A 26,757-nucleotide genomic window follows, 5' to 3' on the forward strand; every position below is an offset into this window, starting at 1 on the left:
ACTGTCCCTGGATATGGAAGAAAGAGGACCTTGTTAGATTTGTGTCCTAATATTTTATGTACTGCTGTTTGTATTGCTGCTGTAATACCGTAATTTCCCAGCAAGGGATTACAGACCAGCGCATAGTGGAAGGTCACCGCCCCACACCGACAGCATTGACAATAAGCTAGAGTAGATACTTCCATACACTGCGGGACAGTGTGGCGGCTTCCTTTTTCCCCCTCCTCTCCCCTTTCTCTGCACGATCTGTGCATTACTTTTCACGTTGAGCTCTACTACATATGCTATGAATAGCACGTGACTGATGAAAGTCCACATGGACTGAAACGTTTCAAGTGCTACAAATAAATGCACAAATGGATGCTTAAGTTGAGTGCTAGACTTTTTTTGACATAGATTTGATGGTTTCGGAACCTAGTCGTGAGCACCACTCTGTAGCTGTGCACACGGTGTTTATACTTAGCTGCGCATCCTGGCATTGCAAAACCCTGACCTGGACTTTGCACAATTTAAAGACAGGGCCATCCGGGTGCTGCATGAACCTCAGCCCAGCCACACAGTGCCCCCTAGGCGTCCAGCCCTCACGTACCATCAGGAGGTGACACCCTCTCCTCAGGTTCCCATTGAGGCCGACGCACAGATCCTGGATGATGATCCCTCCACAGGACTGCGTCTCCAGGTCCAGGAGCTGACTAAAAGCATAGCTGCACTAGCCAAAACCATGCAGTCCCTGCAGGAATCCCCAAAGGAGAAAATCCAGCTGGCTTCCAGTCCAGATGACGTCCCCTGGCGACGACAGAAGAGGATCCCACCGATCAGAGGAAGAAACAACAACCGCTATCATCAGGACAGACGACCCATCTGCCGCCGCTGCAATCAGGCAGGGAACATCACAAGGTTCTGCCATTTAAACAAGCAACCCCCAGGAGTAAAACGACCAGATCCACAGAACTGGCGAGCCAAGTACGTCGGAGGACGACCGGTCCTCCCCATTGTGATTGACGGCATCCCGTTGAACGCTTTACTGGACACAGGCTCTCAGGTGATAACTATGCCTTACATTCTCTACAATCGGTACTGGGCTGACTCAGACGTTACCCGTGGCCCAGATAGTGATTTGACAATAGTAGCCAGTAATGGTCAGTTTTTGCCACAGGTGGGGTGCAAAGAGGTAACCATTAAGGTGAGGCGGGTAGAATTGAAGGCCGAAGGATGGTGATTGTTGATATTGACCGGCAAGAATGTAACCCTATGATGACCTTAGGTACCAATGTCATAGAAAATTGTCTTGCCGAGGTTATTGTCTAGTTACAACAGGTGGCCAAAACTGCTGGTTCCAGTGAGCAGCGTGTTCTGCAAAAAGAAATAAGAGCCCTGATGCAGAGACAACAGGTAGAATTGTCTGGTGGAGAAATTGGCCGCGTCACAGTGAGTGATCCGATCCCCATTGCAATACCCCCCAGGAGTGAAATGTTAATCTGGTGTTGGGCAGCAATAGGCCTCAGAGGTAAAGACTACCAGGCCCTGGTAGAACCTGTGTATTCAGATAGTAGGCCCACAATCCTGACAGACAGAGGGGTGGTTTATGTCCGCAAGGGGAGGGTACCAGTACATGTCCTTAACTGTGGAGAGAAGGAGGTCCACTTACCCAGATATGCCACACTTGCCAAACTGTTTACTGTTAATAATAATGCAATAAAAGCAACAGAACTCTTGGTCCCGTCTGACCAGGCGGAGGACAATGGCTCTGCAGTACAGTTGGAGGATTGGTGTCAGAAATTACATGTGAGCACGGGCTCTACCCCTGCACACCAAAAACATGGGGTTTACCAAGTGGTCCATGAGTATGAGCAGGTATTCAGCAAACATCTACTATATTTTGGGCAGGTAAAAGGGGTTCAACATCATATCCCCACTGGAGGTCATCCGCCCATTAAAGAGAGGTACCGGCCTGTACCTCCTGCTCACTACCAATGTGCCAAGAGTATGTTACGACAGATGGAGGAGGCTGGGGTAATCAGAAATAGTTGTAGCTTCTGGGCCGCTCCATTAGTCCTCTTCAGGAAAAAGGATGGTACAATGAGGATGTGTGTTGATTACAGGCAGATAAACCGCATTACACACAAGGATGCCTACCCGTTGCCCAGAATCGAAGAGTCATTAGCTGCTTTAAAATCTGCTAACTATTTCTCTACCTTAGATCTCACTAGTGGGTATTGGCGGGTTCCCGTGGCAGAGGCGGATAAAGAAAAGACCACCTTCATGACCCCGATGGGCCTCTCTGAATTCAACTACATGCCGTTTGCACTGCGCAACGCACCAGGAACATTCCAGAGGATGAAGGAGTGCGCTCTCGGGCACAAGAATTTTGAGACCATCCTGTTGTACCTGGATGATGTCATCATCTTCTCCAAGACTTATGAAGACCACCTGAAGCACCTGGCTGAGGTGTTTGAAGCTCTGTCTAACTTTGGCCTGAAGGTAAAACCATCCAAGTGCCACCTGTTTAAGCCTAAAGTACAGTACCTGGGCCATGTGGTAAGCGCTGAAGGAGTGGCACCAGACCCTGACAAGGTCACAGTGATTAGGGACTGGCCTAAATCCAGCAACATCCACGACGTCCGACAGTTCCTCGGGTTGGTAGGCTACTACCGAAAGTTCAAGACTTCACTAAGATAGCCGCACCCCTGCAAGACCTGTTAGTGGGCCAATCCAAGAAGACCAAGAGCAAGGGCCCTCCATTTGAGTGGAACTACAGGCTGGAAGGATCCTTCACTCGGTTGAAGTTGGCTCTCACGGGAGATTAGATACTGGCCTACCCTGACTATGACCAACCGTTTGTGCTCTACACAGACGCCAGCAATGTGGGACTGGGAGCAGTGTTGTCCCAGGTGCAGAAAGGCAAATAAAGAGTAATTGCCTATGCCAGCAGGAAGCTTCGTCCCACTGAAAGGAACCCCGAAAACTACAGTTCCTTCAAGCTGGAATTCCTCGCCATAGTCTGGGCGGTAACAGAGCAGTTCAAATACTACCTGGCCTCAGCAAGATTCACCATTTTCACAGGCAACAACCCGCTGACTCACGTGGAGATGGCAAAACTAGGGGCCTTGGAACAGCAATGGATGGCCTGGTTGTCCAACTATGAATTCACCATCAAGTACCGTGCAGGGCACAAGAATCCAAATGCCGATGCGCTGTCCAGGATGCCCCATTTACCAGAGGTGGGAGAAGATTCGGAAGCACTCGAAGAGATTGAGTTACCAGCCATCCATCGCCCCAGGGCGACTCAGTATTCTCATCATGTGAGGAACAAGTGCAATGACAAGCGAGAAGCCATAATGAACCCATTCCCAACCATGGATGGGCAGAGACGCAGGATCGTGACCCATCAGTCCGTCTGTTAAAAGAGCTGCTGATGCAAGCCGATTCACACCCTGGTCCAGATGCTCCACAAGAGACTCAACAGATGTGGAAGGAGAAGGGCAAATTGTTTATCTACGATGGTAAGCTGTGCCGGAGGAATGTCAACCCACGCACTCACGAATTGGTCTGGCAGGTGGTAGTCCCGAGACAAGATGCGCCAATGGTCTTGGAAGCGTACCACGATGGAGCAGGACACGTCAGATGGAAGAAGTTGGAAGGTTCTACTGGATTGGCAAGAGAAAAGCCACTGAAACGTGGTGCCGAGAGTGTGGCCCATGCAACCTGTGCAGAAAGGACCGTGACAGCCAGAGGGCTCCCCCACAGCCCATAGTCACCAAACAGCCACTTGAACTGGTGGCCTTAGACCACGTGAAGCTAACACCAAGCTGGTCAGGCTATGTCTATGCTCTGACCATAGTGGACCATTGTTCCAGATTCCTGGTAGTCGTGCCTGTGAAGAACCAGACAACGAATATGGCAGCCAAGGCATTTCAACAACACTTTTGTCAACCACATGGTTACCCTGAGAAGGTTCTCACCGACCAAGGCCCAGCCTTTGAAGCGGAAGTGTTCAAGGAGTTCTGCAACCTGTACGTGCGGCACCCCAGGGTCCTGGTCATCGCAGTGGTATTGCTTTCCTCTCAGGAATAGTGATGCAACGTTTGGAGGCAAAGATAGATAACTGTTATGATCCTTAGTGGCTGAGGATCATGAATAGACCAGCAAGTGAATAAACTTAGGACAAGCTCTAGGGAGATGGTGACTGATCGCAAATCTAAACCTATCCAACACAACTAGAGGTAGCCGGTGAACGTGCCTAAAAAATTCCTAGACGTCTCGAGCCAGCCTGAGGAACTAGCTACCCCTAAAGAGAAAGAAAGACCTCGCTTGCCTCCAGAGAAATAATGCCCAAAGATATAGAAGCCCCCAACAAATATTAACGGTGAAGTAAGAAGAAGGCACATACATAGGGATGAAATCAGATTCAGCAAAAGAGGCCCACTAGTACTAGAAAGCAGAAAATAGAGCAGGGGTCTATGCGATCAATAAAAAACCCTTACAAAATATCCATCCTGAGATTTCAAGAACCCACGCACCAACTAACGGTGTGTGGGGAGAAACTCAGTCCACTAGAGCAACCAGCAAGCAAGGGAATCACATTTTAGCAAGCTGGACAAGAAAACATGATAAACACTGCTGATCAAAAAATGAGCAAACAAAACTTAGCTTGTCCTGGATGGACTGGGAGCAAGGTAGTCAGAAGGAATCTGAGTAGCACTGATTACATCGACAGCCGGCAACAAGTGGAAGTGAAACAGAGCTATATAGGAACCTCCCAGAGGATAACGAACCAGCTGATAGCCAGAGACCAGCAGGATAACAAACAAAGCCACCAGGGGGAGCCCAAAGCAAAAGTCACACCATACCACCAGTGACCACAAGAGGGAGCCCGAAAACAGAGTTCACAACAGATAACTGCATCCAGGTACCACAAACATACAACATGTTCACACTCCAGACCAGAAGGGGGAGCTCTAAGCCTGTTTAAGGTGAACTGCCCTATAAGAACATCCTGATCTAGAGGGAAAGGGTTCAGTTCCTGTCAGGGAGACAGAGGGAAAGGAAGCAGAGGAGCCGTGTAGCCTGAAGTGCTACAGCTCCTGGGAAGAGACATAGAAAGCCGAACGCATTGCAGTTAGCATAAAGGAAGTCAGAGCAAAGGAGAGGATACCAGAGGGGGACCAGCCCTGCACAGGCTGCCTCCATCTGAGGCGCAGAATCCCGGTAGCCGGTACACCGAGGGAGTAAGGACCTTTATGCTTTACTCCAGAGACTAGCAGGACAGTTAATTGCAAGTTACCTGTCCGCAACTACACCAAGGAGGCACAATGGCAACCCTCAGAGGCCAGGGCATGCTAGAGTCCCTACAAACAGCCTCAAGCCACCAGTCATACGGGTATTGTCCTATCTGACTATGGGGGACAGAGAGAGAAACACCACATCTGTGAGACCCTTATGTGAAGCCATAGGCAGTAAGGGACTACACTACTACAGCGCAAGGGAAGGCTACTGATTTCTACCTGGACAAGGGGACTCTGGACTTTCCTCCAAACCGGCCGGATTCTGCCTGGCCTGTGATCTGGTGCCCTGGACTGTGGATGCTGAAGTCTTCAGTAAAGGTAAAGAGACTGCAACCTTGTGTCCTCATTCTTCTCTGCACCTCTCACCATATCACCATCTACACACCGGGAAGCCCTGGGGACATGCTTCACCTGTGGGAAGGTATACCATCTAGCTGCCATAACATCACCCCAGCGGACCCCTTAAAGCAGTGTCGGTCACGATGACCAAATACCACAGGTGGCGTCACGAACACAAACTTTATCCCTTTTAAAGACCTTTCCCTTTTACATGGACGTCCCAGGGCCACGGACCGGGTCAGCCACCGTGACATCCCCCTGTGAACCACAGGACCCGGTACCAAGTACCCCACGGCCCCATGGGGGCGATCCATACGGATGTAAGAAGATAAGAACAATGCCATACCATCCACAAACAAATGGTATGTGTGAAGAGATGAATCAAGTGGTAATAAACCTGTTGAAAACCTTGCCTTTGGAAGAGAGAAACTTATGGCCAGAGAAGTTGCCAGACTTGGTAGATCTGTACAATCACATCCCAGTGAATTCCACCAACTGCACTCCAGCCTACCTGATCAGAGGAAGACCTAGTAAATTACCTGTTGACCTTGAAATGGGAGTCCTAACACCAGAAACAACCTCACCAGATGCAGATTGGGATACTGAGCGACAACAGAAATACCGCCAAGTACAAGAGTGTGTGGATAGAAGCTTGTCCCAGGCAAGACAAAAACAAGAGAGAAACTATAACTGACAGTGCCCGTGTAATTCCCTTGTCACCAAGTGAACAAGTGCTAAAGCGAAAAAGGAGAATGCATAAACTTGATGACCAGTGGGAACCAGAACCACATACCATCTTACCATCAAACTTTGATAATACTAAAGTATGTCTCATAAGCAAAGATGGAGGAGAAACCTCAACTGCAGTATCTAGAGATCACCTTAAGGTGTGCCCTGACAAACAGAGAAACAAGGAGAAAGACCCAGGTACTTCTCAACCCATGGAGGAAAAAGAAGAGAGAATCCATATCGTTCTTGGAGACTTTCCCTAGTCATGGACCCAAGTAAATCAAGCGATAGTGGTGCCTGTTTTGACTTTTCCCCAGTTGGAGAAATCACAGCTACCACATAGCATGATAGTCCCCCTACAGTCTCCCACACAGTATGATAGTCCCCTCACAGCCCCAATACAGTGTAATGGTTCCTCTATATAATATTGTGCTCACCAGAGCCAACAAAAAAAACAACCTTATACTCACCTAATCCAGCCTTCATGTTTATTGCAACACCGTCTCTTCTTCTATCCAGTCTTGCAGAGGACACAGGTGGAGCAATGCACCAACACCCGCTGTATGGAGCTGGCCTTCCAGTGTGAGTGATGGACTCCGTGCTCCACCACAGCTATTAACAGTCCGGCTACTTATTGAAGCAGTTTCTGTGCAGACTATGCCTGGAAATAATGTCGGACAGCCACATGTGAATTCACCCCATGGAATGGATTTCTGCCTCTGACATATCAGCATCAGGTCTTTCAGGCTTGAGAAACCTCCATTTGATCAGCTCCCAAGAATTTTTAGGGACAGGAAACTCCGTTAAACTATTTAATAAAAGCTTTAGGCTATGTGCACATGCTCAGAATTTTTTGCATTTTTTTCACGTTTTTTCGGTCGTTTTCCACAGAAAAAATGCCAAAAAAGTTTACATTAAGCATCCCATCATTTTAATGCATTCCGCCATTTTTGTGCACATGCATCGCAGTAAAAAACACAGCATATTCATTAATTTTATGGGTTTTTCGCATTTTTGCATTGGTAATCTCCGGAAAAAAATGCGAAAAATCTGCAAAAAAAAGGCCTAAAAAACGCGATAAAAATGCGAAAAAAAACTCGTGCGGATTTCCTGCAGAAAAAGTCTGGTTTTGTTCAGGAAAATTCTGCTGACATTCCTGAATGTGTGCACATAGCCTAAATCAGGAATAAAAGGATCTTCATACCACTAGGGCCAAAATGAGTAAAGCATAAAACTGTACATATCCCATTCCATCATGGATGTTGCATTCTGCTTTATCATCACAAGATGTCAGGATTTGTACTATTCTTGCTCCATGAACTCACGCGGAAATAAAAAAAATCTACAGGTTTAGACAAAGCAAGTTTGTCAGGAAAAAGTTTTCATCCCATTAAACAGTGCACAGCTGTGCCTCCTCTGAGCAGCATACAAATGTGATGCAAACACTAGACAACAAGAAAGATATGAAGACAGAGCTGCACTAGCCCTGAAACCCAAGACAGAAGATAGACAAAAAGGAAAAACTTGAAGAATTAAGGCCACATCTTCAAGTGGAGAGCACTCGGAAATCTGTGTGGATTGTGCACTTATAGGAAGAAACTTTAGTCCTGGAAATTCAGACTAACTATGGCTGTATTATGCACCTTCCTTTTGGGTTTAAAGCCCCTTCTCCTTACTGTATTTCTTTTGGTTTGTGATGGTCAACGTAGTACTGAAGAAAGTGGTGGACCTTCCTGCTATGGAGGTTTTGACCTGTACTTTGTATTGGACAAGTAAGTGCATTGACTAATTACTTTGCATAAGTTGTGTAGAACAATAACCTTCTACCTTTTGCTTTAACAGACCAAAAGTAGAATGATAGGTTTTATGTCAGGAATGAGGTTATTTGAGATGTTCCTACAGAATAATAGTGGAAATTCTGCAGATTGACTCTCAGCTGCAAAAGTTTATTAGATCGCTTATGCAGTTGGGTTCTTGGCCTAGAGTCAACAGCGGACTAAAGAGCACCGTTCCAGCCTTAGGTCAGCTCATGACCCACTTTACGATGATGACCAGTAGGATATTTAAAGTAACCTATTTCTACGTTCTCCAGACACTTCAAAACGTAGTCATTGGGATTATCTCAGAATCTGTAATGACTTTATATGATAGAGATGTTTGGTAAAGAGTCTTTTTTGTTAGTTCTATTCTTTTTAACGTGACTAACTTGGCATCTTCGCAGAAGTGCTAGGGTTTGCAAATAATAAGCAAGCCGGTAGAATTTCTGGTGACTTGTACTATATTGCATGCAGATACAGAAAGGCGGAAATTGGCACGTGACACTTGTACTTATTGTGATGTGGTTTTCAGGTAAATGAGGTATATTATCTTAAATTAAAGAGTTATAATTAATTATGCAAAAAGTATGCAAACCTGGTGACCAAAAAGACAAAGAAGAGTTTGAGATCATGGAGATATTTACTGTATGGACATTATCGAGAAGCGAATGTTGTAATGAACACGTACGTTGTTTTTTTTTTCTACCAGTGAAAAATTAGAAAGCTGTTTGCAGACCTACACATGCAGTGCAAATGGCAGGCAGATGTGGGCTTGGAAAATAACAATGGCAATAATACCTTGACAGGCTACATCACGTTCACCTCCTCCGTATATGCTCATATGACATAACATCAAACTGGCACTAACACATTGTGATATAATCAGGTGGGTAGATGAAAGGGTACCATAGTATAGATCCTGTAGATTCTGTGCAGGGTAACTGCAGTGTATCGCCAACACGGCATGATCACATATGAATTCCAAAAATTGATGTGATCAATGCAGTCCAGCCACATCTTTCTTTATAAAATTTTGAACTACTTGTCCAACTTTTATGCAAGTATATGGCTGAAAATTATTATTGAATAGTGGTGCACAATTACCAGGGCGTTATAGGCAGAACTACCAGGGTACTATAGGCAGAACTACCAGTGCACTATAGGCAAAACTACCAGGACACTATAGGCATAACTACCAGTGCACTATAGGCAAAACTACCAGGACACTATAGGCATAACTACCAGTGTACTATAGGCAGAACTACCAGTGTACTATAGGCAGAACTACCAGTGTACTATAGGCAGAACTACCAGGGCACTATAGGCAGAACTACCAGTGTACTATAGGCAGAACTATCAGGGCACTATAGGCAGAACTACCAGTGTACTATAGGCAGAACTACCAGGGTACTATAGGCAGAACTACCAGTGCACTATAGGCAGAACTACCAGTGCACTATAGGCAGAACTACCGAGGCACTATGGGCAGAACTATCAGGACACTATAGGCAGAACTACCAGGGTACTATAGGCTGAACTACCAGTGCACTATAGGCATAACTACCAGTGCACTATAGGCAGAACTACCGAGGCACTATAGGCAGAACTACCAGGACACTATAGGCAGAACTACCAGGGTACTATAGGCTGAACTACCAGTGCACTATAGGCAGAACTACCGAGGCACTATAGGCAGAAATATCAGGGCACTATAGGCAGAACTACCGGGGCACTATAGGCAGAACTACCAAGACACTATAGACAGAACTACCAGTGTACTATAGGCAGAACTACCGAGGCACTATAGGCAGAATTACCAGGGCACTATAGGCAGAACTATCAGGGCACTTAAGGCAGAACTACCAGGGTACTATAGGCATAATTACCGGTGCACTATAGGCTGAACTACCAGTGCACTGTAGGCAGAACTACCAGGGCACTATAGGCGGAACTACCAGGGCACTATAGGCGGAACTACCAGGGCACTATAGGCGGAACTACCACGGCACTATAGGCGGAACTACCAGGGCACTATAGGCATAACTACCAGGGCACTATAGGCTGAACCACCAGTACAGTATAGGCGGAACTACTAGGGCCCTATAAGCAGAAGTACTAGGGCAATATAGGAAGAACTACCAGGGTACTTTAGGCAGAAATACCAAGACAATGTAGGCAGAACTGCCAGGACAATGTAGGCAGAACTACCAGGGCACTATAGGCAGAACTACCAGGTCACTATTGTCAGAATTACCAGGGCACTATAGGCAGAACTACCAGGACACTATAGGCATAAATACCAGTTCACTGCATATATACCTATCAGGGTACTATAGGCAGAATTACCAGGGCACTATAGGCAGAACTACCAGGGCACTATAGGCAGAACTACCAGGATACTATAGGCAGAACTATCAGACAATATAGGCAGAACTACCAGGGCAATATAGGCAATACTAAGTGCCATTATACACAGGACCTCTGTATATAGTAGACAGTGTATAGTGTCAATGTACAGGTAACACACTGACTCACCAGTGATGTCTCTAACTAAAGTCCTTCATCTTTGCTTTTCATTTTCATGCAGCCCAGACCACCATCACCTCTTTTAGCCAGGACTCGTGTCTGCATAAAATAACACAGTTATCTAGAGCATCGGTTCCAGATCACATTCCCCACTTTTTCCATTTCTACTACACTACACATCTGAATACAGGCATGCATCCACCATTAATATATGATTGGTTATTATGCAATCCACCATTCCAAATATAGACTATAATCCAATACTGTGCCATCCACTAACTATACATAGCCACTTTTCCCACCTAATATATACATTAATTAGAACCTATATTATTTCCCCCAATTCATTACCAGTCACTTCATCCTCAACACCCTGCACTATGTACCTCCCACTCTAACCCTGATTCATTATATTTACATGCCCCTTCTGCCCCAATTCATTGTCATGTCTTCTCTCTCTCCCACCCTCTATTCATTGTCAACTGCTCTCCCCCACATCCAATACATCATTTACTCCCCCACCCTCAAAATTCATCATTATTTGCTCTCTCCCAGGTCATCATTTGCTCTCCCCACCCTCCAACTTCAATTCAATTGCTGTCCCCATCCCTCACACTCAATTGATCATTTGCAGTCCACCTCACCCCCCACTTCATCATTTGCAGTCACCTGTCTCATCCCTCCACTTCTTCATTTACAGTCCCCATCCCCCCACTTTAATTTGCAGTCCCCCTTACTTCATCATTTGCAGTCCCCTATCCCCCTCACTTTTTCATTTGCAGTCCCTCATCGCCCCTCACTTCATCTGCAGTCCCCATTATTTCATAATTTTCAACCCCCTATCCCACTCTCACTTCATCATTTACAGTCCCGCCTTAGACACACTTTATCATTTGCAAACCCCCTCCCCCACACACTTCATGTGCTTCCCCCTCCCCCACACACTTTATCATGTGCAGTCCCCCTCCCCCACTTCATCATGTGCAGTGCCCCCCTCAAACACATGTCATCATTTGCTGCCCCTCTCCCCCACTTCATCTTGTGCAGTCCTGTTGTGAATTTACTTTTTGCTCCCTCTAGTGGTTACTAGTTTTTTGACTCTGGTTTTTCTGTCATTCCTTTTATCCGCACCTGGGTCGTTAGTTAAGGGTGTTGCTATTTAAGCTCCCTGGACCTTCAGTTCAATGCCTGGCAACGTAGTTATCAGAGCTAGTCTGCTGTGCTCTTGTCTACTGATCCTGGTTCCAGTTATATCAGCTAAGTCCGCTTTTTGCTTTTTGCTATTTTGTTTTGGTTTTGTATTTTTGTCCAGCTTGTTCCAAATATATATCCTGACCTTTGCTGGAAGCTCTAGGGGGCTGGTGTTCTCCCCCCGGACCGTTAGACGGTTCGGGGGTTCTTGAATTTCCAGTGTGGATTTTGATAGGGTTTTTGTTGACCATATAAGTTACCTTTCTTTATTCTGCTATCAGTAAGCGGGCCTCTCTGTGCTAAACCTGGTTCATTTCTGTGTTTGTCATTTCCTCTTACCTCACCGTTATTATTTGTGGGGGGCTTCTATCCAGCTTTGGGGTCCCCTTCTCTGGAGGCAAGAAAGGTCTTTTGTTTTCCTCTACTAGGGGTAGCTAGATTCTCCGGCTGGAGCGTGTCATCTAGAATCAACGTAGGAATGATCCCCGGCTACTTCTAGTGTTGGCGTTAGGAGTAGATATATGGTCAACCCAGCTACCACTGCCCTATGAGCTGGATTTTTGTATTCTGCAGACTTCCACGTTCCTCTGAGACCCTCGCCATTGGGGTCATAACAGTTTGCCAGGCCAGTATTAAATGTTTAATGCATTGCAGAAGAGGGATTATAAGAAAGAAGATTCTGAGTTTTTTTTTTTTTTCTTCTTCCCCTTTACCTCAGAGTGGCTATGCTTGCTGCAGACGTGAATGTCCAGACCTTGATTACAAGTGTGGACCAGCTGGCTACTCGTGTGCAGGGCATACAAGACTATGTTATCAGTAATCCTAGGTCAGAACCTAAAATACCGATTCCTGAACTGTTTTCCGGAGACAGGTTTAAGTTTAGGAATTTTGTGAATAATTGTAAATTGTTTTTGTCCCTGAGACCCTGTTCATCTGGAGACTCTGCTCAGCAAGTAAAAATTGTTATTTCGTTCTTACGGGGCGACCCTCAGGATTGGGCTTTTTCGCTGGCGCCAGGAGATCCGGCATTGGCTGATATTAATGCGTTTTTTCTGGCGCTCGGTTTACTTTATGAGGAACCCAATCTTGAGATTCAGGCAGAAAAGGCCTTGCTGGCTATGTCTCAGGGGCAGGACGAGGCTGAAGTGTACTGCCAAAAATTTCGGAAATGGTCCGTGCTGACACATTGGAACGAGTGTGCACTGGCCGCTAATTTTAGAAATGGCCTTTCTGAAGCCATTAAGAATGTTATGGTGGGTTTTCCTATTCCCACAGGTCTGAATGATACTATGGCACTGGCTATTCAAATTGACCGGCGGTTGCGGGAGCGCAAAACCGCAAATTCCCTCATGGTGTTGTCTGAACAGACACCTAATTCGGTGCAATGTGATAGAAAAATCGCAAATTCCCTCATGGTGTTGTCTGAACAGACACCTGATTTAATGCAATGTGATAGAATCCTGACTAGAAATGAGCGGAAAATTCATAGACGCCGGAATGGCTTGTGCTACTACTGTGGTGATTCTACACATATTATCTCAGCATGCTCTAAACGTATAGCTAAGGTTGTTAGTCCTGTCACCGTTGGTAATTTGCAACCTAAATTTATTCTGTCTGTAACTTTGATTTGCTCACTGTCGTCTTTTCCTGTCATGGCGTTTGTAGATTCAGGTGCTGCCCTGAGTCTTATGGATCTGTCATTTGCTAAGCACTGTGGTTTTACTCTTGAACCATTAGAAAATCCTATTCCTCTTAGGGGTATTGATGCTACGCCATTGGCAGCAAATAAACCGCAGTATTGGACACAGGTTACCATGTGCATGACTCCTGAACACCGCGAGGTGATACGTTTCCTGGTTTTACATAAAATGCATGATTTGGTTGTTTTAGGGCTGCCATGGTTACAGACCCATAATCCAGTCCTGGACTGGAAGGCTATGTCAGTCTCAAGTTGGGGCTGTCGTGGTATTCATGGGGATTCCCTGCCTGTGTCTATTGCTTCTTCTACGCCTTCGGAAGTTCCGGAGTATTTGTCTGATTATCAGGATGTCTTCAGTGAGTCTGAGTCCAGTGCACTGCCTCCTCATAGGGACTGTGACTGTGCTATAGATTTGATCCCAGGCAGTAAATTTCCTAAGGGAAGACTGTTTAATCTGTCGGTACCTGAACATACCGCTATGCGTTCATATATCAAGGAGTCTCTAGAGAAAGGACATATTCGTCCGTCTTCTTCCCCTCTTGGTGCGGGATTCTTTTTTGTGGCAAAAAAGGACGGATCTTTGAGACCTTGTATTGATTATCGGCTTTTAAATAAGATCACTGTCAAATTTCAGTATCCTTTACCGCTGTTGTCTGACTTGTTTGCCCGGATTAAAGGTGCCAAGTGGTTCACCAAGATAGATCTTCGTGGTGCGTACAACCTTGTGCGCATTAAGCAAGGTGATGAATGGAAAACCGCATTCAATACGCCCGAAGGTCATTTTGAGTACTTGGTGATGCCTTTTGGGCTCTCCAATGCGCCTTCAGTTTTTCAGTCCTTTATGCATGACATTTTCCGGAAGTATCTGGATAAATTTTTGATTGTTTATCTGGATGATATTTTGGTTTTTTCTGATAATTGGGATTCGCATGTGGAGCAGGTCAGGTTGGTCTTTAAAATTTTGCGTGAAAATTCTTTGTTTGTCAAGGGCTCAAAGTGTCTCTTTGGTGTACAGAAGGTTCCCTTTTTGGGGTTCATTTTTTCCCCTTCTGCTGTGGAGATGGACCCAGTCAAGGTCCGAGCTATTCTTGATTGGACTCAGCCCTCGTCAGTTAAGAGTCTACAGAAGTTCTTGGGTTTCGCTAACTTCTACCGTCGTTTTATCGCTAATTTTTCTAGCATTGTGAAACCTTTGACGGATATGACCAAGAAGGGCTCCGATGTAGCTAACTGGGCTCCTGCTGCCGTGGAGGCTTTCCAGGAGTTGAAACGCCGGTTTACTTCGGCGCCTGTTTTGTGCCAGCCCGATGTCTCACTTCCCTTTCAGGTTGAGGTGGATGCTTCAGAGATTGGAGCAGGGGCCGTTTTGTCGCAGAGAGGCCCTGGTTGCTCTGTTATGAAACCTTGTGCCTTTTTCTCTAGGAAGTTTTCGCCTGCCGAGCGAAATTATGATGTGGGCAATCGGGAGTTGTTGGCCATGAAATGGGCATTTGAGGAGTGGCGTCATTGGCTCGAGGGTGCTAAGCATCGTGTGGTGGTCTTGACTGATCACAAAAATCTGATGTATCTCGAGTCTGCTAAACGCCTTAATCCGAGACAGGCCCGCTGGTCATTGTTTTTCTCCCGCTTTGATTTTGTTGTCTCGTATTTACCAGGTTCAAAGAATGTGAAGGCCGATGCTCTTTCTAGGAGCTTTGTGCCTGATGCTCCTGGAGTCGCTGATCCTGTTGGTATTCTTAAAGATGGAGTTATCTTGTCAGCTATTTCTCCGGATCTGCGACGTGTGTTGCAGAGATTTCAGGCTGATAGGCCTGAGTCTTGTCCACCTGACAGACTGTTTGTCCCGGATAAGTGGACCAGCAGAGTCATTTCCGAGGTTCATTCCTCGGTGTTGGCAGGTCACCCGGGAATTTTTGGCACCAGAGATCTGGTGGCCAGGTCCTTTTGGTGGCCTTCCTTGTCAAGGGATGTGCGGTCATTTGTGCAGTCCTGTGGGACTTGTGCTCGAGCTAAGCCTTGCTGTTCTCGTGCCAGCGGTTTGCTCTTGCCCTTGCCTGTCCCGAAGAGACCTTGGACACATATCTCCATGGATTTCATTTCTGATCTTCCGCTATCCCAGGGCATGTCCGTTATCTGGGTGATATGTGATCGCTTCTCAAAGATGGTCCATTTGGTTCCTTTGCCTAAGCTGCCTTCCTCTTCCGATCTGGTTCCTGTGTTTTTCCAGAACGTGGTTCGTTTGCACGGCATCCCTGAGAATATTGTGTCAGACAGAGGATCCCAGTTCGTTTCCAGATTCTGGCGATCCTTTTGTAGTAGGATGGGCATTGATTTGTCGTTTTCGTCTGCTTTCCATCCTCAGACTAATGGACAGACGGAGCGAACCAATCAGACTTTGGAGGCTTATTTGAGGTGTTTTGTCTCTGCTGATCAGGACGATTGGGTGACATTCTTGCCGTTGGCTGAGTTTGCCCTTAATAATCGGGCTAGTTCCGCCACCTTGGTTTCGCCTTTTTTCTGCAACTCTGGTTTCCATCCTCGCTTTTCTTCGGGTCATGTGGAGCCTTCTGACTGTCCTGGGGTGGATTCTGTGGTGGATAGGTTGCAGCGGATCTGGAATCATGTGGTGGACAACTTGAAGTTGTCACAGGAGAGGGCTCAGCGCTTTGCCAACCGCCGCCGCGGTGTGGGTCCCCGACTACGCGTTGGGGATTTGGTATGGCTTTCTTCCCGCTTTGTTCCTATGAAGGTCTCCTCTCCCAAATTTAAACCTCGTTTTATTGGGCCTTACAAGATATTGGAAATCCTTAATCCTGTATCTTTTCGTCTGGATCTTCCTGTGTCGTTTGCTATTCACAATGTATTTCATAGGTCCTTGTTGTGGCGGTACATTGTGCCTATAGTTCCTTCTGCTGAGCCTCCTGCTCCGGTGTTGGTTGAGGGCGAGTTGGAGTACGTGGTGGAGAAGATCTTGGATTCTCGCCTCTCCAGGCGGAGGCTTCAGTACCTGGTCAAGTGGAAGGGCTATGGTCAGGAGGATAATTCCTGGGTGGTCGCCTCTGATGTTCATGCGGCCGATTTAGTTCGTGCCTTTCATGCCGCTCATCCTGATCGCCCTGGTGGTCGTGGTGAGGGTTCGGTGACCCCTCACTAAGGGGGGGGTACTGTTGTGAATTTACTTTTTGCTCCCTCTAGTGGTTACTAGTTTTTTGACTCTGGTTTTTCTGTCATTCCTTTTATCCGCACCTGGGTCGTTAGTTAAGGGTGTTGCTATTTAAGCTCCCTGGACCTTCAGTTCAATGCCTGGCAACGTAGTTATCAGAGCTAGTCTGCTGTGCTCTTGTCTACTGATCCTGGTTCCAGTTATATCAGCTAAGTCCGCTTTTTGCTTTTTGCTATTTTGTTTTGGTTTTGTATTTTTGTCCAGCTTGTTCCAAATATATATCCTGACCTTTGCTGGAAGCTCTAGGGGGCTGGTGTTCTCCCCCCGGACCGTTAGACGGTTCGGGGGTTCTTGAATTTCCAGTGTGGATTTTGATAGGGTTTTTGTTGACCATATAAGTTACCTTTCTTTATTCTGCTATCAGTAAGCGGGCCTCTCTGTGCTAAACCTGGTTCATTTCTGTGTTTGTCATTTCCTCTTACCTCACCGTTATTATTTGTGGGGGGCTTCTATCCAGCTTTGGGGTCCCCTTCTCTGGAGGCAAGAAAGGTCTTTTGTTTTCCTCTACTAGGGGTAGCTAGATTCTCCGGCTGGAGCGTGTCATCTAGAATCAACGTAGGAATGATCCCCGGCTACTTCTAGTGTTGGCGTTAGGAGTAGATATATGGTCAACCCAGCTACCACTGCCCTATGAGCTGGATTTTTGTATTCTGCAGACTTCCACGTTCCTCTGAGACCCTCGCCATTGGGGTCATAACACAGTCCCCCAGACACACTTCATCATTTGCAGTCCCGCTCCCCCCACTTCATCATGTGCAGTCCCCCAGACACACTTAATCATTTGAAGTCCCGCTCCCCCCAGTTCATCTTGTGCAGTCCCCCCAGACACACTTCATCATTTGCAATCCCTCCAGACACACTTCATCATTTGCATTCCCACTCCCGGCCACCTCATCGTGTGCAGTCCCCCTTACCCCCAACTTCATCATGTGCAGTCCTCCCCTCTTCATCATGTACAGCCCCCCTCATCCCCCAATTCATCATGTGCAGTCGCCCATCCTGTTCCTCCACTTCATCATTTACAGTCCCCATCCCCCCACTTTAATTTGCAGTCCCCCTTACTTCATCATTTACAGTCCCCTACCCCCCTCTCACTTCATCATTTACAGTCTCGCCTTAGACACACTTTATCATGTGCAAACCCCCTCCCCCCACTTCATTATGTGCCGTCCCCCCTCAGACACACTTCATCATTTACAGTCCTCCTCCCCCACTTCATCTTCTGGAGTCCCCCTTATCCCCCAACTTTATCATGTGCAGTCCTCCCCCACTTCATCATGTGCAGTTGCCCTCATCCCCCAATTCATCATGTGCAGTCCCCTCATTTCATCATGTGCATTCCCCCTTCCACCCACTTCACCATGTGCAGTCCCCCTCACCCCCCACTTCATCATGTGCAATCCCCCTCCCCCACTTCATTATGTGGAGCCACCCCACTTCATCATGTGCAGTCCCCCTCCCCCCACTTCATCATGTACAGTCACCCTTCCCCACTTCATCATGTGCAGTCCCCCTCTCTCCATTTCATTATGTGCAGTCCCCCTGGCCCTCAGACACACTTCATCATGTGCAGTCCCCCTCCCCCCCTTCATCATGCAGTCCGCCTCTTCCCCCTCAGACATACTTCATTATGTGCAGTCCCCTTCTCCCCCTCAGACACACTTCATCATGTGCAGTCCGCCCCTCAGACACACTTCATCATTTGCAGTCCCCCTTCTCCTCCCCTCACCTATTGAATCCATTTTATAAAGAAGACAAAAAAGTTTTTCATACTTACCGCCCTGATGATCCCCTGCAGCAGGCGCCGTTACCTGACCTGAAGTACAGAGAAGACAGAGGGAGCAGGAGCTGCACAGCCATCAAGGTTAGATGGCTGTGGAGCTCCGAGAAAGCTCCCGGCTCACAGCGCCGACGTGTGCGTCGCAGTGCACAGCACTTTAGTGCACGATGGGGCTGGGTGAGCAGAAGTACAAGAGCGGGACCTCGGACCTGCAGGCCCCCCTATGTATTGCAGCTTACTGGGCCCCATACAGCAGTAAGGGCAGTAATTCCTTGTTGATGGCCCTGGGCAGAACTACCAGGGCACTATAGGCAGAACTACCAGGGCACTATAGGCAGAACTACCAGGGCACTATAGGCAGAACTACCAGGGCACTATAGGAAGAACTACTATGGCACTATAGGCAAAATTACAAGGGTACTACAGGCAGAACTACCAGGGTACTACAAGCATAACTACCAGGGCACTAAAGGCAGAACTACCAGGGCAGTATAGGCAGACCTACCAGGGTAGTATAGGCAAACCTACCAGGGTACAATATGCAGAACAACCAGGGCACTATAGGCAGAACTACCAGGGCACTATAGACAGAATTACCAGGGCACTATAGGCATAACTACCGAGGCACTATAGGCAGAACCACCAGAGAACTATAGGCATAACTACCATGGCACTATAGACAGAACTACCAGGACACTATAGGCAAAACCACCAGGGCACTATAGGCAGAACTACCAGGGCAATATAGGCAGAACTACCAGAGCACTAAATGCAAGTTGCCTCTTCAGAGAAAAAGAGGACTTGAACTCTATAGCGCCACCTTTTGGAAGTAGCGATCCTACAAGTCACAATTAACCCTTTAACGAGTCTTGCAATATGACAATAGTATTACAATACTTGTTAAAGGGTTGATTGTGACTTGTAGGATCGCTACTTCCAATAGGTGGCGCTATAGAGTTCAAGTCCTCTTTTTCTCTGAAGAGGCAATTTGCATATTAAATTTCCCAGAGGAGCATTGCACAGCGAATAAGCCTCCTTACCTTGACAAGCCAGATCTGGTATGTCACTCTCCACAAGGAGAAACCTCACCCCTTAGACCTCAGAGTACTATAGGCATAACCATCAGGGCACTATAAGCATAACTACCCGGGTACTATAAACAGAACAACCAGGGCACTATAGGCAGAGCCACAGGGCACTATAGGCAATAACTACCATGGCACTACAGACAGAATTGCCATGGTACTCTAGGCAGAATTACCAGGGCACTATAGGCAACAACTACCAGTGCACTATAGGCAACAACTACCAGTACACTATAGGCAGAACTACCAGGGCACTATAGGCTGAACTACCAGGGCACTATAGACTGAACTACCTGGGCACTATAGGCAGAACTACCTGGGCACTATAGGCTGAACTACCAGGGTACTATAGACTGAACTACCTGGGCACTATAGGCAGAACTACCTGGGCACTATAGGCAGAACTACCAGGGCACTATAGACTGAACTACCTGGGCACTATAGGCAGAACTACAAAGGTGCTCTAGGCAGAACTACCTGGGCTCTATAGGCAGAACTACCAGGGCAATATAGGCAAACCTACCGGGGTACAATATGCAGAACAACCAGGGTACTATAAGCATAACTACAATGGCACTATAGGCAGAACTACCATGGCACTAAAGGCAGAACTACCATGGCACTATAGGCAACAACTACCAGGACACTATAGGCAGAACTACCATGGCACTATAGGCAGAACTACCATGGCACTATAGGCAGAACTACCATGGCACTATAGGCAGAACTACCATGGCACTATAGGCAGAACTACCAGGGCACTATAGGCAGAACTACCATGGCACTATAGGCAGAACTACCAGGGCACTATAGGCAGAACTACCAGGGCACTATAGGCAGAACTACCATGGCACTATAGGCAGAACTGCGAGGGCACTATAGGCGGAACTACAAAGGTGCTCTAGGCAGAACTACCAGGGCACTATAGGCAGAACTACCACTGTACAGCACTTTTGGTAGGGCTCAACTGCATACTGTATTTCGTGCTAACCTAGAATGCTGGATGCAAAAATTTAAGGCTAGATTCAAACACTAGAGATTTGTTCCAGATTTTGACTTGAAAAATTGGCATCAAAATTCTGCTATAAAGTGCAAGGCAATATGGATCATTGAGATTTTGTAACCCCACTTGCTCACAGCGGAAACAAATCTGCAGTAGATTATAAATTTGCTGCAGATTTTCAGATCTACAAAGTGCTCTATGTTGTGAATTTACTCTGCAATGCAATAAGTGATATCTGCTGCTGAATCAGCATGAAAATCCACACTGGTATTTCACTATAGATTTTGGCACTGATTTTTAGGCTAGTTCCACATTGTAATATAACCTTGTCTTTAAAATGACTGAAGATCACTGGAAAGAAAAGCAGTCATAGAATGTAATGTGTAGGCCGAAATAATCAAAAGCCATTCATGATCTGATGGAGTGGGGCATCGTGCCAAGTGGGCCCCGTGGTGATTTGTATGTCACTGAGTGGTATTTTAGTTTGGTATTATAAGGGTGTTTTATTGGGTCTAAAAATATTTTATCACAGTTTTTCACTTTCTTCTAAATTTCCATGTGAAATGTGAAGATTACTGTGGATCGATGCTGACTGCCTGCACATAGCTGGAGGCAGAAAATATATAGCTGAGCCAGCTGTTTTCCTTCTTCAGCAGAGTGCGAGCGTGCATTCCTGCTGCAGATCTGCCAGCTGCGCTCATGGAAGTTGTCTTAGAAATTTCTGGCCCAAGGCAATATTTATAGAGAGATGTTGAGAGACTATCTGCATGGGCTTCATATTACTTTTCAGTGTTCCATCGATATTGTATGGTAGTCCATTCACAACTGATCTATAATACAAAATACATTTATGACATCATTACATTCACCAAGCTTCCCAAATCATTCATCCTAGGAAACATCCGCAGTCAAAAAGTTATATGTTCTGCCTCATGAAAATGGCAGAAGCCTATGTAAAAGCTAAGAATGCAAAAGCTGAACCTGGCACAACTCATTGTGACGTCACAATGTGCTATCTCTGGTTTTACATAGGCCTGTCAGTTGGCTTATATTTCATGGTTATTAGTCAACATCCACAATGACCGAATTTAAATGACACAATTCAGTTCTGCTACTTACGATTGTACACTTAGTCAGGGTCTGTTTTAGTGATGTTGGGGCTTTGGATAGGCGCCTGCTTGCAACTTTTAGGTCACGTTCACACTATATCCGTATTTGGTCTGAGGTAAAATACTGACCAGGTATTGGTACTTTTGGCAGTGTTGGCAGGTGCCAACTCCTGCTGGAAAATGGAAAATGAAATTTCTATCTCCAAAAAGCTTGTCAGCAGAGGGAATCATGGAGTGCTCTAAAATTTCCTTGTAGAAATTTCATTCTCCAGCAGGACTAGGCACCTGTCCACACTGCCAAAAGAACCAATACCTGGTTTATAAACACCAGTATCACTGTGCTTGATTGGCCAGCAAACTCGCCTGATCTTAACCCCATAGAGAATCTATCGTGTATTGTAAAGAGGAAGATGAGAGACACCAGACCCAACAATACAGACGAGCTGAATACTGCTATCAAAGCAACCTGGGCTTCCATAACACCTCAGCAGTGCCACAGGCTGATTACCTCCATGCCACACCGAATGGATGCAGTAATTGATACAAAAGGAGCCCCGACCAAGTATTGAGTGCATTTACTGAACATGCATCTCAGTGATAACCAACCCAGCTGCATATCAAATGCTAGGAAATGGGGCACTTATGGTAGCCCACCCTAAAAAAAACTACACCAACTCCAAGAAACATAGCAAAGTAGGAGAAAAAGGAGTACTAGGTGATAATTTTAATAAAAAAACAGTATAAATCTTTTAATATAAAATATTAAAAGATCAAATAAATCACAATATGTAAGGTAACACATACTCCAAGAAGATACAAACAGGGAAAAAGGTCCCCACCTCAGCAATGCAAAATATAAAGCATTAATACATAGCCATAGTGCATAGAAGACCACAGAAAAGAGAGCCCCTACCAAATGAGGTGACGCGAGTCACACAGGGTAACACATAAAAATATGAGGGGACAGACTTACCAAGGCCTGTGAATTGAAGAGGTGGTGACTCCAAGGAAGGATGTCAGCCACAACGCGCGTTTTGCTGGCACAAACGCATCTTTCTCAAGGGGATGATTACAATGTGCAAATAGGACCTTAAAATAGTCCTCATGATAGATCACATGCTGGCAATGGACCAATCATAATGGCATCTGCGGCGCATGCGCAGTGCACACACTAGGTCCCGCAGCAGCCAAGGCATAAGATACCACAGCACATACGCCGAGGATATAGAGATGCCTGGCGGTATAAGGAGCCGATGAGCCACACCACGCATGCGCACAGCCAAAAGAGGGCATACGGAGCGAACTATGATATACCCAGCAACCGTACAAGGTATAAATATTGCAGATACACTAAGGACAAAGCCGAAGTGATCATACATAGGGGTAAGCACCATAGTCATTATTAACAGGAGGAGAAAATAATTATTAAAGTAGATCACCCTTATTAAACAACATCAACAAATGAAAACAGTACATCTAGAGCCACAGCCACATAAGAATAAAGGGAGCACATATCAATTGGAGCTCAACAGTCCATATACATTCACACAATAGTGCAAAACTCCATTGTTGCATTATTATAAGGTGCCAATGTCTGAATTCCATATGTCTGAAAAGCCAATGCTAATTTATGATGCCAAAGACAAGCGGATAACTCGGACCATCAGTAATTTATAATGAGGCAAAACTCAAAGATTCGTTGAGGCCCTTGGAACCCTAGTATCCAAAGTGACAATCCACTTTGTCTCCATCTGGGCAAGTAGTTTGTTATTATTGCCACCTCTAATGCCCAGATGGAGAATATCGATTGCCCGGATCTTAAGTGTCCTGGCATCACATCCATGGTGAGATTTAAAATGACGGGGAATGATCGCCACCATGCCACGCTGCATTAATGCAGTATTTGATGCAAAAGGAGCCCCGACTGTTATGATCCGGTGACCTTGGAGCCGCATGAAAAATTTCTCTGGAGTCGGTGGAACCTATACTGACCGCAAATCCTGAACTAACACCGCAACTAGAAGTAGCCGTGGGGTGTGCCTAACAAACCCTAGACACCTCGACACAGCCGGAGGACTAAATACCCCTATAGATGGAAATAGGAATGCTATCTTGCCTCAGAGCAGACCCCCAAAGGATAGGCAGCCCCCCACGAATAATGACTGTGAGTAGGAGAAGAATAGACACACGCAGGTAGAAAACAGGATTTAGCAAAAGAGGCCACTCTAGCTAAATAGGAAAGGATAGGACAGATTAATAGGCGGTCAGTATTAAAACCCTTCCAAAAATATCCACAACAGATAATACAAAAAGTTCCACAATCTAACTAAAGACATGGAATGTATATCTGCCACTCCAGAGAATCCAGCAAGACTGAGAAAATACTGACACAATCTAAGCTGGACAAGAAAACACAAAGAATAGCACTGAATTGTGAAGCACACAGCATGTGTGCCACAGGAAAAAAAAACAGACACTTATCTTTGCTGATTTGGCAGAAAGACAGGAGGAACCAGGCAGAGGTCCAACACCTCCCAACAACAATTGACAACTGGCAAGGACTAATGAATCCTGCACACCTAAATACCCCAGTCAGAACTGCAATCAGCAGACACACCTGACCAGGACTGCAACCCAGGGACAACTGCATTACCACCTACTACCACCGGAGGGAACCCAAAAGCAGAATTCACAACACCCGACCAAGTATTGAGTGCATTTACTGAACATACATTTCAGTAGGCCAACATTTTGGATTTTAAAATAATTTTTCAAGCTGGTGTTCTAAAGTATTCTAATTTATTGAAATAATGACTTTTAGGTTTTTATTGTCTGTAAGCCATAATCATCAACATTAACAGAAATAAACACTTGAAATAGATCACTCTATTTGTAATGACTTTATATAATATATGAGTTTCACTTTTTGCATTGAAGAACTGAAATAAATTAACTTTTTGATGATATTCTAATTTTGTGAGATGCACCTGTAAATGGGCCATATAACAAAGCGATTAAACTTTCAATGCTATTGGGTGATTTAGTTTGTTTAATTTTTTTTTGTCCTTAGAAATATTTAGGAAAAGGAGCCCTGTACAAGAGCCCTCTTTATCATCCAACACACCAGCCCTGAATTTAATTTCCAATTATTCTATACTTTATATCTATGGTGTTGATGCTGAAGATCACAGTAGTAGAAGGCACATTTTGTCTATACAGTCCCATATCTGGGTATCAGTAAGTCTACAACACCAACTTCTTGTTAAAAAAGGTTCTTGCAGTGAAATAATGTCCCACTTACTGAGGTCCTATAAACTGTACTCTAGAGACTGGTTTGGCCTTCAAATTGGAGACCGTGAAGTCACAAGTGGTCACCACTAATGACCCACTTTCAACCACACTGAACCATTATAAAATCCGGACCCTCTAAATCAAATCCCCATAACCTACCATCTTAGATGATTAGTGGTCGTTGATGTTAATTGCTAGGAGTTTGGGACTCATCAAATTTCCTATTTGGAGTGGTTAGGCATTGACCTTAGACAACTCCTGAAAACTGGTGTGGACTTTAACTTTTTCCAAGAGGAAAAAAAGGATTGTTTATTGGATGGAGTGTGCCAGCAGTGTTACTGAAGATTTGCTGCCAATGAGCTCTTGGTTGGTTTCTTCTTGACTTAGGTTGTGAGTAATAGGCTATAATGCACAGGAGAGAAGAAATTAATGGCCAACCATGGGAGGAACAACTGGCTGAGCATCGTGGAAGATGTAGTTTAGCATTAGAAAAGTTGCCAAGTTTTGTTTTATTTTTGACCTAGAAAGAGATTGCATTGAATATCCTCCGATCTGGCATCCAAAAGGTTTCTACGAGCTGCCAGTTCTTAGTGCTACCATCTAGTGGAATGAATTGCATTAACAGCTTGGTCACCAAGAATAATATTCACGTGAAATAAAAAGCAATAGATTTCAGCACAGACCAATATTAAATTGTGTATGTGCTTCAGTGGATGTATGATGTTAATCCAAAGAATCTTGCCAGAAAATAAAATATTATGGATATCCCTTGGATTAAAAGCTAATACTTCTCAGTTGCTCACAAATTAGATGCAGAGGTTGTGAAAAGAGTAAACCCTATCTTGATGTTTAAACCATTCTGGTGATTTAAAGAGAATGGGTCCAAGATGTGAAATGTAATCTTCCCCCAATCCTGCTCTTACGTAGGTCCCACTCGCTATGCATTCAATTACTGCTCTCAGGAACATTTAGAAACCCACAGATCAGCAGAGAATCTTAACAGTTTTTTAAGTGTTGTGAGTGTCACCTTGGAGAAAACTGCTAAATTACAGCATATCTGAGAAATCCTCAAATAGTAAAGTCCGCAAGTGATTTTTATTCCTAAATTGTTATACTTTAAAATATAAAAGTCTTATATTTTTCTGCAATTGCAAAATTAATTGCCTTTTGTTTGGATTGGCCACCAATATCAGATTAGTACGGATCCAACTTTTATCACTCCCACCGATCAGTATAAACCTCCTTTTGATAGTAGCATAGTCTGGTATTACAGCGCAATACAACTTATTCTGTTCTCAATAGTTTACTGGTTGCTGGGGGTCCGATTGCTGGAAATTATATGTATCCTAATATTAGGTACCTGGAGCCTGGGAACCAAGGTCTTCAAAGCTCCATCTAGAATGGAATAAAGATGCAAATTTTCAACCTCTGTCTTGCTTATTGTTTATGGATTGTTATGGAGAAAGTTGAGCACAATGTTCCCATAGATAATGAATGGGGAGATTGAGCATGATCATCTCTGCATTATTCAAAATGGGACTCTGCAGTGCCTGGTTCCCAGATTCTAGAGTCCCATTATCAGTGTACAAACTGTCAGACCTCCAGCGCCCAATATTTATCCTATGGATAGTGGATAATTTAATATTTTGAGAATAACTCTTTAAGTGAATGAAAATGAGC

At 45.4% G+C, this 26,757-nt stretch overlaps 1 protein-coding gene across 1 annotated transcript in view; it reads left to right on the top strand.

The window, feature by feature from the left end:
- The first annotated feature begins 7,720 nt into the window (after positions 1 to 7,720).
- ANTXR1 (ANTXR cell adhesion molecule 1) overlaps positions 7,721 to 26,757 on the top strand; it is a 211,227-nt gene continuing 192,190 nt past the window's right edge. The window contains exon 1 of the mRNA XM_077263047.1: positions 7,721 to 8,125. Within this exon, the coding sequence (XP_077119162.1) occupies positions 7,980 to 8,125 (146 nt within the window). The 5' untranslated portion in view covers positions 7,721 to 7,979. The remainder of the gene's footprint in view (positions 8,126 to 26,757) is intronic.

The sequence above is a fragment of the Ranitomeya variabilis genome, chromosome 5, assembly GCF_051348905.1.
Source record: "Ranitomeya variabilis isolate aRanVar5 chromosome 5, aRanVar5.hap1, whole genome shotgun sequence".
Lineage (NCBI taxonomy): Eukaryota > Metazoa > Chordata > Amphibia > Anura > Dendrobatidae > Ranitomeya > Ranitomeya variabilis.